Source organism: Euleptes europaea, chromosome 2 (assembly GCF_029931775.1).
Source record: "Euleptes europaea isolate rEulEur1 chromosome 2, rEulEur1.hap1, whole genome shotgun sequence".
Taxonomy (NCBI): domain Eukaryota; kingdom Metazoa; phylum Chordata; class Lepidosauria; order Squamata; family Sphaerodactylidae; genus Euleptes; species Euleptes europaea.
The window spans coordinates 28,548,071-28,564,489 of NC_079313.1; the positions used below are offsets into that span (position 1 = coordinate 28,548,071).

At 43.8% G+C, this 16,419-nt stretch overlaps 1 protein-coding gene across 1 annotated transcript in view; it reads left to right on the forward strand.

The window, feature by feature from the left end:
• Positions 1-16,419, forward strand: part of HMCN1 (hemicentin 1) — a 291,307-nt gene that overhangs the window by 55,258 nt on the left and 219,630 nt on the right. The window contains exons 7-10 of the mRNA XM_056867441.1: positions 8,069-8,189; positions 9,508-9,771; positions 9,964-10,108; positions 15,331-15,452. Of these exons, the coding sequence (XP_056723419.1) occupies positions 8,069-8,189; positions 9,508-9,771; positions 9,964-10,108; positions 15,331-15,452 (652 nt within the window). The remainder of the gene's footprint in view (positions 1-8,068; positions 8,190-9,507; positions 9,772-9,963; positions 10,109-15,330; positions 15,453-16,419) is intronic.

Consider the following 16,419-nt stretch of genomic DNA (forward strand, 5'->3'; position numbering starts at 1 on the left):
TAGACAGTAGTAAAATAGGAGAGGAGCTCTGCCTTTCTTTTAGGTATCCCTCTGGGAACCGGTCTGACTTTTAGGGTTACTCTTAAGAATTTTTACTTTACAATTCAATATATGTGTCTGTCTGTCTGTGTGTTCACAAAATGTTTTTATCACAAAAAGCAATCTCTTTGACTTGCTCCAGTCCAATTGCCAAAGCAGCCATTTTCTCCAGGTGAACTGATCTCTATTGGCTAGTGATCAGTTGTAATAGCAGGAGATCTCCAGCTAGTACATGGAGGCTGGCAACCTTATCAGTGGTGGCCAGTTAGGTGGTGTGGCAAGTACTAATCAGTTGCCACTAATGCATTTGGAGAAGGCTTAACAGCAGTCATTGAGGAGGGCTGCTTATAGAAGACAGCAGGGAAGGAGTAGGAAGAGGAGACGGTGACATCTAGAAGCACAGGTTGTTAAGAGGAGGGGGAGGGGCTGTGAATACTTTTCCTTTCCTTTCTCCCTTAGAAGCTCCTTGATTCATAAATCTTGAGTGGCATAGTTCTAAATATATTGTTTAAGGCAGGGGTGACAAACATAAGGCCCGTGGGCCAGATCCGCCCCTTTGAGAGGTCTTATCTGGCCTGCGAGCCAGCCAAGGCAGCCCCCCCCACTCTCGACACCTTTGGTTTAAGTGATATAAGGACTGAGATACATTTTGTGGATTCAGATTTAATCCTTAGAATTAGTCACTTAATAAATAGGGTATTAACTCAGACACAGAGGTACTAGTCCAATCTGTTAGAAGAGGAATGATATACCATATTTTTCGCTCCATAGGACGCACCTTTCCATAAGACGCACCTAGTTTTTAGAGGAGAAAAATAAGAAAAAATCTTGTTTTCCTCCTCTAAAAACTTGTCTTATGGAGCGAATGCGGGCTGGGCGCGTGCGCGTCGGGACGGTGCGAGCTGGCGTTCCCCGCCCCAACGGCCAGCTGGGAGGCGGGCGGGGCCGCACAGAGTGAGCCAGTGCACGTGCCCAGCGGGCTCTGTGCAGCCCCGCCCACCTCCCAGCTGGCCGTCGGGGCGGGGAATGCAGGCTCGCGCCGTCCCGACGCGCACGCGCCCAGCCGGCTCTGTGCGCCCCACCCGTCTCCCAGCTGGCGGGGCGCACAGAGCCGGCTGGGCGAATGCGCTGGCTCACTCTGTGCAGCACCACCCGACTCCCAGCTGGCCGTCGGGGCGGGGAACGCTGGCTCGCGCCGTCCCGACGCGCACCCGCCCAGCCGGCATTTGCTCCATAAGACACATGGACATTTCCCCTCACTTTTGAGGAGGAAAAAAGTGCATCTTATGGAGTGAAAAATACGGTAACTTGATCTTAGAGCCTCATAAAAACGACACTCCAGGAGCATGTGCACTAGAGAATCAATAGAACCAGAAGAACATGGGCAAGTCTTTTCTGAATATGGTAGATTCATGTACCTACCTTGCATAGCCATAGAAAGGCTAGCGTTTAGTCTAGCAAGAAAAAAAGCTCTTAAGAAACAAGGAGGACTGGAAAAGGCTGGTGTTGTGTTTGCTGGTCTCTAGAACTCAGAAGTGCATTTAAAATCTCAGTGTCTGTGGTTAGAAACAGTTAAACTCCACAAACAGAATAAATTGTAGAAATTCTGTGTTTTGCAGGGCAATCATACCACCATAGCAGCTTAACTCCAGCGACTGTGTCTAATGACTTGCCCTTGTTATAAAAATTTTAAGTGGATTGGGGAGGGAAAACAAGCCTGTCATCAAATGGAGGGGAAACCCATTACGTACAGTCTGCAAAGAGCAAATATATTAAATAAAAAAATATTTTGCTTTTCTGTGTCGGAAGATAGAACCCTCTCAGCTGGTTAAGTTTAAATGGAGCCTCTGTTTAAGGGAAGGAAGAAAATGGGGGAAGGAATTGAGTCTGAAGCCAACGGGAACTATTTGCAGTCATTGTTGATCGCCTCAGACATAGCAATGCACCCTTGACCCATTGGTTTCAGTGCGAGTTACACAATTGAACACATGAACACATGAAGCTGCCTTATACTGAATCAGACCCTTGGTCCATCAAAGTCAGTAATGTCTACGCAGACCAGCAACGGCTCTCCAGGATCTCAGGCAGAGAGGTCTTTCACATCATCTACTTGCCTAGTCCCTTGAACTGGAGATGCCGGTGATTGAACCTGGGACCTCCTGCATGCCAAGCAGATGCTCTGCCACTGAGCCACAGCCCCTGTGAAGAAGTCATCTACTGGATGTTGTTTTTGTTCACAAAGGGTTGTGACTGTTATTAATATTATTATTCACACATGGCCTCCAGGTCAGTGCCAGCTGGTTAGATGAAAAGTAATAGTATGCAAAATGTAATCAACCCAGTTTAATGAGCTGCACCTCTTTGAAGCCTCCTTCAAATAAATAAGGTTGCCAGCTCCTGGTTGGGAAACACCTGGAGATTTTGGAGGTGGAGCCTGAGGAGGGCGGGATTTGGAGAGCGGAGGGACTTCAATGCCATAGAGTCCGATTTCCAAAGCAGCCATTTTCTCCAGGGGAATTGATCTCTGTCGCCTGGAGATCAGTTGCAATAGCAGGAGATCTCCAGCCACCACCTTAAGATTGGAAAGCCTAAATATAAAGCCATCTGTAGCTATAGCAACACCAAAACAAAAATACATATTTTCTGACAACTAAACCCCATTCTCATCTGCTTATTTCCATTAGTTCAAATACTTTCATTTTCACTATGAGAGAGTTGAAGCTGCTTGTTTGTGAGAATGTTTCCAAGTGCATTTCAGCATTGTTCGTGCTTAGTTTAGACAGAAACCAGAACAGATTTAGTCTGCAGTCAAGCATATTTCTCTCTGTCTGTTGCAATCAAGCTCAAGGGAAATCAAAATCAGTCTGACTTAAGTTAAAATAACATTGTTCACATGAGGTCTGAAGAGCTCAAATCTGTACCCAACGTTCAGCACTGGCTCAATTCAGACATCATGCCAAACTGAGGTTCAGGAAACTCAACTGTGGTTTTGTATGATGTCTCAATTGACCACCATGGGGATGGGAAAGGAGAGGACATAAATAGCAGCAGCAATCAGCTCTGAAAGCATGGTTTGCCTGTTTGTATGACCAGGGCGAAGACAGATGGGCGCTTTAGCCTCCTTTATTCCCTGTTTCAGCCAGGATCGAACTCATGCGTTTTCACTGAACGTGCGTTCGATCCTGGCTGAATCCTGGCTGAAACAGGGAATAAAGGAGGCTAAAGCAACCACGCATTTTCGCCCTAGAAGTTCAAACCCTGGTTTGGGTTCAGTGGGTCGATGTGAGGTCTAAATGCACAAGCTTTGGGAAGATGTGGCATGTCTTAGCAGGAACAGATTGGTTCACAGTAGGGGTGTGCATGTCGATATATTGAATACCCCTCCCCCCAAAATACCTTTTAGGTATTTTTCAGGTTTTTTTTTTTAGCAGCAATAAGTGGGAGCTGAAAAAGTGGACCCTGAATAACGCTAAATTTATTTGGCATTATTCAGGGCTGCTATGGCCCTGCCGCCATTTTTTAGTATCCCCCTTTCCCCCTCCCTTACTTACCTGCATCATGCTTCGCTTGAGCTCTGCTGCTGTGCTGAAACAAACTGCTGTGCTGAAACAAACTGAAAACTTTGTTGCCGCAGCTGAACTCCACATGGAGTTGGACTGCAGCAGGACGCAGAACTGAAGGCTGGGCTTGCTCTGAGCCCGGCCTTCAGCTCTGCACCGTATTTTTCAGTACGCTTCACCCCTGCTAGCTGGTGCTCAGAGAGCTTTACATTACAAAAGTTTTCATGTGTATTATTGCAAACAAGAATTTCCAAGTGCAATAATCCAGTTTCTGAAATACAAATCAGAAATCATTTATCTATCTCCATAGTAAATCATTCTGTGAGAGCTTAAGTTGCTCAGAAAGATGGATGACTCAGAAGTACTTTATTTTCTGAAGTTTTTTGGAAACTGATAGAAACTTCCAACTAACATGTTTTTAAAAGCCCCTTAATATAACAGACTGGGTTGGATCCAATGCTACATTTCCACAAGCCCAAGGACTCCTGACTATGGAGAGCAGCTTTCTTGGCCTCCTTGCCTCTCTCATAGCAGCTCCAAATTGCCCCCTGACAGCCTGTAGTTTGGTGTCCTCTCTCCCCCAAGAATAGAATTGGGAGGGGCAGGCTTTTGGGGATGCCGCAGGCACCCAGAAAGTCATACTTCATGGGCAGAACTCCTTGCACCTAAGGAAATGTTGCCCTGGATGTAACTCATTAATTTTAGTATTTTCAGAGAAACACATTGCTTCCTGTAAATATAAATGTTTATCCACAATATATTATTGGAAAAGATCTTCAACCCTGAAAGCAATTTTGATTTTTTGAGAGCCATCCACTGTGTTGAGAATCTTCCACCTGAACTGATTCATGAAATAACACCTGGTCTACACACACAGTAGGTAGCGTTCTAGGGCAGGATTCAGGTGAGTGCTCTAGAATGCTACTGACTCCTCAAAGCTGGCTCAAGGACGGGAATTACTGTAAAAAAAACCCCAGCATGACTCATCAGGGCGATTCTAGCTCAAACCTTGTTCTATATTAGTTACCTCTGTTATTTGCTTGTTTTTTTTTTTTAGTTGGAAGAAGAGTATTTTTTTAAATAAAGGGAAGATTAGAAAAGATGTGATTTACCATCTACTGTCTGAAGTGGTATAGTCTTATATTTGTAACAAATAAATATTGCTGAGAATCCAAAGAGCTACCTACCATAGGCTTGCCCAAGAATTTGGACTGAGTGACCTCCCCAGTCCTCAACCATATTACTGGTCCACTGAAGTCCCCCTAAGTTGGAAAAGTGATTTGCTATGTGTCTGGAGTACATTATGTATGTTGTTCAAGAAACTCAAGTCTAATGTCCCAGTGGGTACATAGAAATAATGGCTTGCTTCTTTGGATTTTGACCATTATATATACTCTTATTACCTTTACATGAGGAGGGGCTTATGGCTCTGTGGGAAGATCATTTGCTTGGTATACAGAAAGTCCTGATTATCCTGATCCACCTCCCCTCCTAGGGTTCAGTTTTTGATATCTCCAGTTGAAAGGCTTAGGTACTAGGTAATGTGAAAGACTTCTGCTTGAGACCCTGGAGAGCTGCTGCAAATCACAGTAGACAAGATTCACTTTGGTATATCGATGGTCTGAAAGTATAAGGCAGTTTAAATAAAGGGTTGTGGCTCAGTGGAAGAGCATCTGCTTTTCATGCAAGAAGTCCCAGGTTCAGTCCTTTCATCTCTAGTTAAAAAGATCAAGTAGGAGATGCTTAGAAAGACCTTTCGGTACCCAAGACCCTGGAGAGCTACTGCCAGCCTGAGCAGATAATACTCATCTGGGCCACTGGTCTTCTTCAGTATAAGGCAGCTTCATGTGTTCCTTGTTTATTTGTTGAAGAAAAATGAAAGTTGCTTAAAGCATTTAATCCTGTTATAAGTGCCTATACAGATGTAGTATAAAACTATAAAAGAGTTCCATTTGCCCATGTAGTATTTTACAGCCAATTATCACTTGATAACAGTAGTCTTTTTGGCACTCTGCTAAAAAGAAAAGAAATAATTCTGTGTAATCCACTAATCTTGACAGCTGATGGTTTATGCCAGAAAGTCCTCTGCTGGTGATTTTTACTGAGGTGAAAGGCTAAGCAATAGAAATAAATAGTGGCCTTTCTAATAAAGGCAGTCGAATTTGTCATGATGCCTACTGGGAGTGGATTGTCTAAGCAGTAATTTTATGGGAAACAACTGTTTCTTTGAATATATTGGCTTAGCCCAATTTCAGTAGACAAAACAAATGACGTACTTAAGGGTCCATGTGTTCTTCCTTACTTGATGTCATTGAATAACAATCAGCGAGTCTTCCGTGTATGAGGACATGTTAAGGATTTGTGGATTCAGATTTAATCCTAGCATTTCTTGTTCTTTTGCTGCTGTCTCTCTTCCCTTATTCCTTTGTTCACTGCTAGGGCTCAGGGATATGCATCGACCCTTCTGTCAATTCACACTTTGTTTTTGTCTTTAAAACAAAAGACTCTCAATAGTGGTTGAGGGAATAGGGGCTAAACTCTAGTTTTATGGAATCTTACCATATTACTTGTAATACAAAAGGCTGACATGCTTAAGGTGGGCTTGGGATGTACTGTGACTCAGTGGTTGAATCCCTACTTTGTATGCAGAAGGTCCCAGTTTCAGCCCCTAGGAGCTCAGATTGCTGCTATTGAGAAAGATCTTTGTCTGTCTGAGTAGGCAAATCTGAGCTAGATGGTAGCAGATACTGGGAAACCCCTTTTTCTGGTGACTAACTGGCAACCAGACTAGGCAGTATTGACCTCCATGGACTTGTGTTCAGAGTCATGCATTCATATGTGATGACTGAGAAAAGTCAGAGGTCCAAGTGTGCATGCTGTCTGTCCACACACAAAATTGCTTTCAAGGGAATGCCTATTCAGAGGCATAACTCTCTAGAAAAGAGGACATCCATGTCTTGCTAAACAGGAAGATGCTCTTTTGTATAGGAACGCTGCAATATGTGTTGGTGGCAGGTGAGCAGGCTGTGCTTCTAGCACCTCTACCTGTGGGCTGAGTCTTGGACCTGCCTGCTTTGCACCTGCCTGCCTTGAGCTGCTGCGTAAAGGCAAGCAGAGATGGTGCTGTGGGGCGTAGCGTTGCCAGCATCCAGGTGGGCCTTGGATATCTTCCAGGATTACAGCTGATCTCCAGATGACAGAGATCAGTTCCTCTGCAGGAGATGGATGCTTTGAAGGATGGAATGTATGAAATTACATCCCCACTGAGCTCCCTCCCCTCCTCAAACCCTGCCCTCCCCTCGATCCACCCCCCAAAAAACCTTCAGGAATTTCCAAACCCAGAATAGATAAGGCTAATGGGGAGGGGGAGGCATGGGGGCTGTGGGTGAGCTGCATTGGTGACAGTGGCAATTCTGAGGGGAGATATGGGGGGCTGCAGAGTGGCCCAAGCCCATGTAGCATGATACATTGCACTCCGCTAGACCACGCTTCATATGAAGACTGGCCCCACAAATGGGGTTGGGTATCTTGGGGATAACTGAACAGCCCATTGAAGGGACTGGCACCCTGCTTATGACCAGCTAGTAGGGAACGAGCCAAGCTGGGGAATATTAGACCATCCTTAATTATGAGCATCAGAGGAGCTGTGCCAAATGCTTGCCCATTTTGGTTTGTGCTGTACAAAGAGTGCTTTTAGGAGCTCTGAGTCTCAAAAAGCTCCTACATCTGGGGATATTTTTCACATTCCATGCATGTTTGCAGCTGTTCTCGGATCCAACCAATCGACACCAGACTTTGCTGGCATATGCAGATTCCCCCTATGTTATGTCTCCTCAGCAGTCCCTTGTGATCCCTGGGAAGATGATTTCTGGAGTTGTAGACTCATGTGGATCAAAACCAAGCAGCCAGAGGAGAGAGGCTGCTGTGAGAAGGGAGAAGAGGGCAAAGCTATAGCTTCCTCCTCTTTCATTGGGGGAACTATACTTAATGCATCCCCCCTCCATCCATGTGGATCCTGCAGGAATCATCTTGTCAGTGGCAGCCACAGTGGGACGTTCAGTGTACTTTTCACTAATGGCTGGTTGGTTCCATGCCAATATCTTCAGTTGGGGACTTTCATACATCTTAATTCCTATTCATTATAGATAGACATCCCTATCAACAGGACCCTAAATCATACCCAGTAACATCTAGCATACATATATAAGTCCTGATTTCTCAACCATTGTTCAGGAAATGTTACATCTATACAAGACGTACGTTACGTTTGCCCTTCGGCTCTGTTCTGAAGAACTAAATTAAACGAGTCTATTAATTAACATAATTCCTTTATAAAACATTTCAGTATTTCAATGGGGCTTGCTTGTATGCTTAGGATTGCAGGTTTAAAGTATAATGAGTTCAATTAATATTTCAAAGGACTATAACTGTTGACTGCTGAAACATATCTCTTCTATAATGTTTTTCAGATATCCAGTAGCGGGCGACACTCTGTTCGTATCACAGGGCTCAGTACTGTTGACTTCCGAGCTGGTTTTTCCAGAAAGCCGACATTAGACTTCAAAATGACTTCCAGCAGACCAGTGCAAGGTTGATTGCTACTCCAGTTCTCTCAGAAATAATTGTTGCCTTAATAGAGATTTATGCAGTTATGATGATGAAGATAATACTATCTTGCTGACTAGCCTAAATCCCCAAGGTGGTTAACAAAACTAAACCAATGGTGCAATCCTATGTAGAGTTACACCTTTCTAACCATGGCCAAAAACGCATGGTTGCTTAGCCCACTTTATTCCCTGTTTCAGCCAGGAGTTATCTCGGCTCAGCCCTGGATTAAATCTTTTTGAACGAATGTTATCTCATCCCTTGTCGGCTCAACCCTGTTTCAAGGCAAAATGAACTCGGCTTTTCCCATTCCTCTTCTGGCAGCTAGCCAGGGGAAGCACAGAAGATTGGCATCTCTCACAGCCAATCACGAAGCAGTGTGTGAAGAGGCAGGGATTCAAGTGCTTCTTGCTTCCTGCTACCTTGGAGCTCTTTCTGAGAAAAAGAAAGGCTTTTTTAAAACGAGGCTTGGATTTCCCCCCACCCTTTCAGATTGCTCCGTTTTGTGTTTTTTGTTCTTAAAATGCTTTTTAAATTACAAGCTGGTTGAGAAAAGCCTTCATTGGTCAATTTGAAAGGACCAATCACCAGGAGCTGGGGCAGGGGAGGGTTTACTCAGCAGGAACTCCACAGAACCTACATTTTCTGTTTACATGAATCCGTTTGCACACAGTTTTGTCCCTGCCAGGTAATGCGTACAGTTTCTCCTCCAGTTTCTCCTCCAGCCCGGATTACTTTGATCCCGGCTGAAACAGGGAATAAAGTGGGCTAAGTGATCTTGCGTTTTTGGCCTATGTCTAGATCTTAGAAGGATGTAACTCAGTTTAGCACTGTAAAACAATGAAAACTAGCAGAAACACATAACTATAGAATAAATCCCAGCAGAACAAATGAACAAAAATATTCAGTGGGTCTCCCCCACAGTGTTACCCAGCTTTGGCAAATCTGCATATGGCAAGTGAGAAGAGACGTGGTCCAGACCATTTGCAGAAACCTGTACAAACATGGTTTGCTCTTCATGTTGGTGTATTCCCCAGTGTGCAGGTCAAAGTTTCTCATTTCATAAAATGAGAAGCCTCCTTATGCCAAGGATTCTGGCCAAAATCTTTTGCATGGTTCTGATGGGAGGACTGTGCTGTCAAGCTATGTAGACAATTATCTTTCTAGAGCAATCAATACATGCTGTAGTCTAGAATACTGGTTTTCAGCCCAAGGTTCAGAACTTCACATGGGTTGCAGAAGCTGCCTACATCTTAGCAAGATTCCCCATTACATTTTGTCTTGATTTGTGTTTTCTTAATAGGGATACCTACCTTCATTCTGCTAAATACCACAGGAATTCATCTTCCTGCTAGAGTGGACCATCTAGAATTGCTAAGCATATCAGGAGATCTGCTGAAGACCATTCCTGTGAAGTATTATTCTGACAGAAGACCTTATGGAATCTGGAATATTACTGAGTTTGTTCCACCAAACGAAGCTTTCTTTATTAAAATAACTGGTTATGACAAAGATGATTACCTCTTCCAGAGAGTTTCAAGCGTTTCATTTTCCAGTATTGTTCCTGGTAATTTTAAAGTATTTTTTTTTAAATTGAACTGTTATTTATTTAATACTTACGGTGGTGGGGACCCTTCATACATTCCCCCTTCTCACAAAAAACTGTGTCTGATATAGTATGACTCTTAGAATAATGGAAGTAAAATTAGTGAACTACCACATTAATTTTATAAGGAGAATACATTTAATTTTGTTCTAGATGTTCCAAAAGTAACCATGCCTGAAAAAACTCCAGGATATTATCTGCAGCCAGGTCACATTTCTTGCCACATAGAAAGCCTCATCCCTTTCACTGTCCGTTTTAGCAGAAATGGAATTAAATTGGGAATGGATCAGTTTTTCAAGTAAGTAACCATCTCTCAACGTCACGGTAAAGATTTCTTTTCACTGGATGAGTGTGTGTATAGCATCTCCATTACACAGTGGTGAAATTAGGATAAAAACTGGTTGCTCCTATAGTCTGTAGAGACAAGCTTTGTTTGTTAGTGCTTTCTATACCATCATTTATTATTTTGGTGCTTCTGCCTCATTTACCAGGAGCCTATTCAAGATGCACTTGACACTTGCATTCTCCATTTCCACATGTGTTTTCCAGCTTTGGTACATGTGATCAGAAACTCTTTTTTTTAAGGGTATGCATTTGCATGTACCAAAGCTGTCAGTTACATGTGTTGCCCTAAGTTGCACAAAATGGCCAAAATTGTAATAGCTGAAAAGGATTTGTAAGAAGGAGCATTAGTAGGGTTGCCAGGTCCCTCTTTGCCACCGGCAGGAGGTTTTTGGGGCACAGCCTGAGGAATATGAGGTTTAGGGAAGGGAGGGACTTCAATGCCATAGAGTCCAATTGCCAAAGCATCCATTTTCTCCAAGAGAACTGATCTCTATCAGCTGGAGATCAGTTGTAATAGCAGGAGATCTCCAGCTAGTACCTGGAGGTTGGCAACCCTAAGCATTAGAATGCATTCCTGAGGGGGGAGGCTGAAGCTCCACAGGAGCTGGTGGGACCCTGCACTGGCATAGGTGCCACCTTCTCATGGAATAAGGTGGCATCTATGCTGGCACGGGGGCAAACATGCCGGCATCCAGGAGCTGCCAGCCCAGCCTTGCCAGCAGGGATTTCCCAGAAGGGAAAGCAGGAGTCAGGGGGGCATTCCTGGGGCATTCCAAGGGATGGAGCTAACGTTAGTCAGCTTACTAGCCACTTTTGCCCCAGGAACGCCCCTTTGAGTGGTGGTGGAGCTGTGCCACATTTTTTGGTGGCGCAGCCTCGCTGTTCGCTATGGGGCATTTCCCCTTTTTTCTTTTTCAACTTTAAAAAAAGGCTCTTCCCCCTTCCGGGGCAGCTGGGAAGCCTCTGAGGCAGCAGCGTGGTTGCGCTGCTCCTAGCTGTCGTGGATCCACCTCCCCTCAGAGATGGGCTGTTAGTTATCTCTATAGAAAACTAAAACTATGTATTTTAGGACATGTGGCAGGAAAATAGATTTCCAGGTCTTTGTCCACCTTGGATCAATTAGACTAATAATAGTAGTGTAAAAATGATGCTGTTTTTAATAAATGTTTACATATTGCTATAACTAAGAAATATTTTTTCAGTGTCTTTGAGTCCAGACTGTTTCAATGCAATTGATCTCTTTGTTAAACTGCATGGTTTAATAACGTTGATAGCAGTGGGCTCATTCAGTTTTCAAATTACGTTCTATACAACTGTAGGGTTCCATAAGCCAATATGGAAAGGGTTTCCTGAACCTAAGAATGTTACTTATTGGTAAGGTCATGCCATGCATAAAGCAGAAGGATTACTGTTCTGGTTTGCATGCTTAAGGCCTTGAGTTCAATCTCCAGTATTAGTAGTAAAATGATTGCATGTAAAAGACTGCTGCCTGAGACCCTGGAGAGCCACTCCAATGTGGATTAGGTCTTGATAGCCCAATGGTTTGACTCAGAATAAGGCACCTGTGGGTGTGGATGTATGTAATCTGTATTAAGAGCAGAGCAAGGGATTACTATTGTTAAGTGCCAAGTTATCTATCAAGAACCCAACTGATTCTTTAGCTGTATTTTACAAGATAATACAAATGTTTGTTCGGTCCCCTTTATACTTTTAAAACACAGATGGTATGTTGCCTGCGTTTTGTAATATGTTAGCAATTAATTATCAAGCTGAGTCCTATAATCCTTCCCTGGGCAGATTGTCTTCTTTATGAGGTTCCATTAAGTCATTTTAGGCACATACTTCCCCGGTTCTGTAATTCTTCTCAGGCTGTAATTATCGAATGGTTTTTTGTGTGTCTTAATTTTTCTCCTATCTTATTACATGGCCGTTGAATATAGCAGACTATCCCGATGAGTTCACAAAATAATCTTGGAGCCAAGGTTTATTGATTGAAAGCTCCATCTTGAGTAATGACATTTACCTTGGCTTCTCTCCTGTTGAGTAGAGTCTGGAGCTGTGTGTATGTTGAAAAGGACTGATCAAGTTTCATATGGACTAGTCTCTCTTGATTTTCGGAGGAATGCAGACACTAAATATTAACAGTGGCAGTCTTGCTAATACACACACATACATATGTATGAATGAATGAACACACAGTGGTCCATGATTAGATTGGCCAAGTGGTATTTCATTATGAGAATTGTGTGAGACATGAAAAATAACTCAGCTGGCATGCCGTGAGGGTGGACTCAGCTGCTTGATGGTTGAATTCGCATGGTTGTTTTGTATCTTTATTTGTTGATGAAAAGTTGTCAGTACATCTTGGAGGCAGCTGTCAGAAGTATGGCCATCAGTGCCTTCCTAAGCACAGTTATAGCTTTCTAAGTCCATTGAAGGCAGTGGGCTTAGAAGGGTGTGACTGCTTAAAATGGCATTGCAGAATGGTCTTTCAGAAATATACAGCTGAATTTTCAGACTCAGCAAAATGTATAGATGAATAAACAATAGTGAATCAATGCTTTTCATTTTTTTTAAACTGCAAAGACATTTTGCATTATCATTTTTAGATCTTTCCAGTGCTGCACACCATTTACAATGGGATGTATGTTTATTTAATATTTATCCAACCAATTCTACCCTACTTTTCTACCTTCAGAGGGGCCCAAGGCAGCTTGAATAAAACATGTGAGGCTCTTGGGCATATCTAATCAATGTTTTCTTTGCTTCTTTGTTTTATACCCCAAATATTTTATTTTATAAAGGAATTTTAACATGGAAGGCATTTGCCTTCTCTTAGTATTCAGTTATCATCCATCATTTGAGTGCATTCAGATGTCATGGAGAAACAGGTTTGGCTGTGACATCTGAATGGGCCCAATGCCTAATGATAGTGTTTAAAAGTATAGCAGAGGTTTGTCTGTGATGGGCGCAAGCACTGAGTTGGATCCAGCCAACGGTTTTGCTCAATCTCACTCAATTCCCCTCCCTATGACAGCCTTTGCCCCACATGATATTTTTGTCTAGGCAGGTTTCATGATCCCCAGTGTAGCTTTTTTGGTAGTCAAATGGGACCCCCTCCTCTCTTTTCGCCAGTGGAAAAAGCTGGCTGGATTCAACTTCATTGGTCATTTATGCATGGGTACTTGGACTCACGTTCGCCCCCTGTCTGACTCGGTTGTTCCTTGGAATTATGCATGAGTTTCCATCCATTAGAAATTACCTTGCTGCCAGCCCTCGCAATGTCCAGGTCTTCCCGTTCCTCTGTTAACCCGACTCCTCCCTCTCCCCTGAGCTCAGCCTGGCTGAAATCTCCATGCAGATTGCAAAGTAGGGGAAACAGAAGCTGGCTTTCTCTCATAGCCAATCACAAGGCAGCGTGTAAAGAGACAGGGATTCAAATACTTCCTGCTTCCTGCTTTCTTGGAGTGCTTTCTGAGCAAAAGAAAGGCTTTTTAAAACCAAGGCTTGGATCCCCCCCCTTTATTTCAGATTGCTCCGTTTTTTTGTTCTTAAAATACTTTTTTATGCGTCAATTGGGTTTTGGGGGAGGGAGTCTTCTCTCACTGTGAACACTGTGAAGTGAGCCAATTACAAAGCAGCATTTAAAGGGGTGGGACTTGATTTGAGTTTGGAGACTGCTGGTGCAGAGATTCCCAACGGGCAACGAACCTCATGTAAAACTCCCATGCATAAATGACCTTAGTGTGTTTGCTTGTTTTCCTTGCTCCTCTTCCTCCTCCCCATTGTGAACAGATGACCATTGAAAAAGCCTTGAGTCAAACCCCAATTTGTCATTCTATCTGAATGCAGCTGACTGGGCAAATTGAACCCCCCCCCCAATTGGGCTTCTAAACCTTGATGTAATCCTATCCTGTTAGGGTCGCCAGGTCCCCCTGGCGGGGGATGAGGGGTAGGGTTGCCAGGTACAGGTTGGGAAACGCTTGGAGGTTCGGGGAAGGAGCCTGGGCAGAACAGGGATCTCAGTGTGGTACAATGCCATAGAGTCCACCCTCCAAAGCATCCATTTTTTCTAAGGGTACTGACCTCTGTAGTCTGGAGATGAGTTGTAATTCCAGGGGATCTCAAGATCCCACGTGGAGGCTGGCACGCTTGAACTAAAGGGAAGAAAGAGGAGGGTGGTGTGAAGAGCAATGCATGAGCATAGCTATAGGCCATGGTTATGCCTGTCACAGACAAACCTCTGTTTCTCCAGGATATCTGTAAGCAGGCACTGGACTGAATTGGCAGTTTCCAGTGATTCCCTCTTCTTACTGCAGAGGCCCCCTTGTGTCATTCCTCAGGGTCCTCTAAACAGGAGCAGCATTTCATGGAGATCAGTGGGCTGCAGTGGGAGAAGAGAGGCAGGAAAGTTCCATTCTGCCATTGGAAAATTTAGTATGGACCATAGTCTTACTGTGGTGTAGTTGTTAAGAGCTGTGGTTTGGAGCGGTGGACTCTGATCTGGAGAACTGGGTTTGATTCCCCACTCCTCCACATGAGCGGCGGAGGCTAATCTGGTGAACTGGATTTGTTTTCCCACTCCTCCACATGAAGCCAGCTGGGTGACCTTGGGCTAGTCACACTCTCTCAGCCCCACCTACCTCACAGGGTGTCTTTTGTGGGGAGGGGAAGGGAAGGTGATTGTAAGCCGGTTTGATTCTTCCTTAAGTTGTAGACAAAGTTGGCATATAAAAACCAACTCCTCTTCTTCTTAACGGTGAACCTCACTGACTGTGGATAGGACCTACTGTAGTGAGATACCTAGAACTGTCAATACTCAAACCATTAAAGCCTCCTTCAAGCACAGAAAGGAATAGGGCTGCACAGTATAAGCGCTTTTGACTTGTGGTTGTATGAAACTGCTCAGTTGGGCAGGACTGGTCTAAATACACAGAGCTGGCCTTCTGCCCTCGCCTGGTAAAGGGTGGATGACCTCCTTTTTGCTGAATTTTAGGCTTTGGAAGTTGGCCTGGGTTGTGGGCAACACCTCCCTTCTTCTAAATACGAGCACAGATTCCTGTGTTCTGATCCTGGCCTGGCACAGTGAAGATGGTGGGAATGAATTGGTCACCAAAAGGAGGCTAAGAAGCCCTAGCTTTTCCATTGTCCTTCCCTTTACAATTTGTATTATAGAGAATCAGTTAGCGTGAACTGGGAGATTGCCAAAGTCTCACTGTTGGATGAAGATTATTATGAATGTATTGCCATCAGTAGTGCTGGAACTGGACGTGCACAGACATTTCTGGATGTGTCAGGTCAGTGCTGATTATTTTCTTTTCTCCGAAAAGGTTTGTTTTATTTACATTTTATGGAGATTTGGTTTCATGAAGTAAATCTAACAACAGTATCTGTTACACATTACACTGTTGATGTGGTGATGAAGTAACACATTGAAAGATGGGAGAACATTCTTCGCTCAGTCCATAACTGACTTATGAAAGTAACTGTCACAAGATATGGTGATGACCACTGGCTTGGGGGTGGGGTGGAGTTAAATGTATCCTCCCCCTGGGCCATTTTCCAATTAAATTAGCTGCCCTGTATGATTGCTGGGTGACCTTGGGCCAGTCACACACTCTCAGCCTTAACCCTAGCAAGAATTTGGATGGGGGACCTCCAAGGAATATCAAGGGCATGACTTGGAGGCAAACAATGGCAAACCACCTCTGAATGTCTCTTGCCTTGAAAATCCTACAGGGGTTGCCATAAATCAGCTATAACTTGACAGCAAAATAAATAAATAATAATAATAAAAAAAGATTGCTTTGACCCTGACCTGGATGACCCAGGCTTGCCTGATCTTGTCAGATCCCAGAAGCCAAGCAGGGTCGGTCTTGGCTGGTGCTTGGATGGGAGATCACCAAGGAATACCAGGGTCACTATGCAGAGGAAGGCAATGGCAAACCACCTCTGTTATTCTCTTGCCTTGAAAATCCTACTGGGTTGCCATAGGTCAGCTGTGACTTGATAGCACTTTACACACATGCATGATTGCTTTGAAGAAGAAGAAAAGTTGTGATGTCCTGCATCATGTCTGTTTTGTGATAATTTGTCCAGAGTATCTATGATTCTGGCCACCTGACAGATATTAACAATTCATGTGAGGAAGTGACATCATCCTTGATTGCCAATCCAACCATCAGCATTGTATTTGTCGGGAGAAGAAACTATCTCCTAATCCATTCAAGCAAACAAAATCTGATATTGAGTGTTGGTATGTGG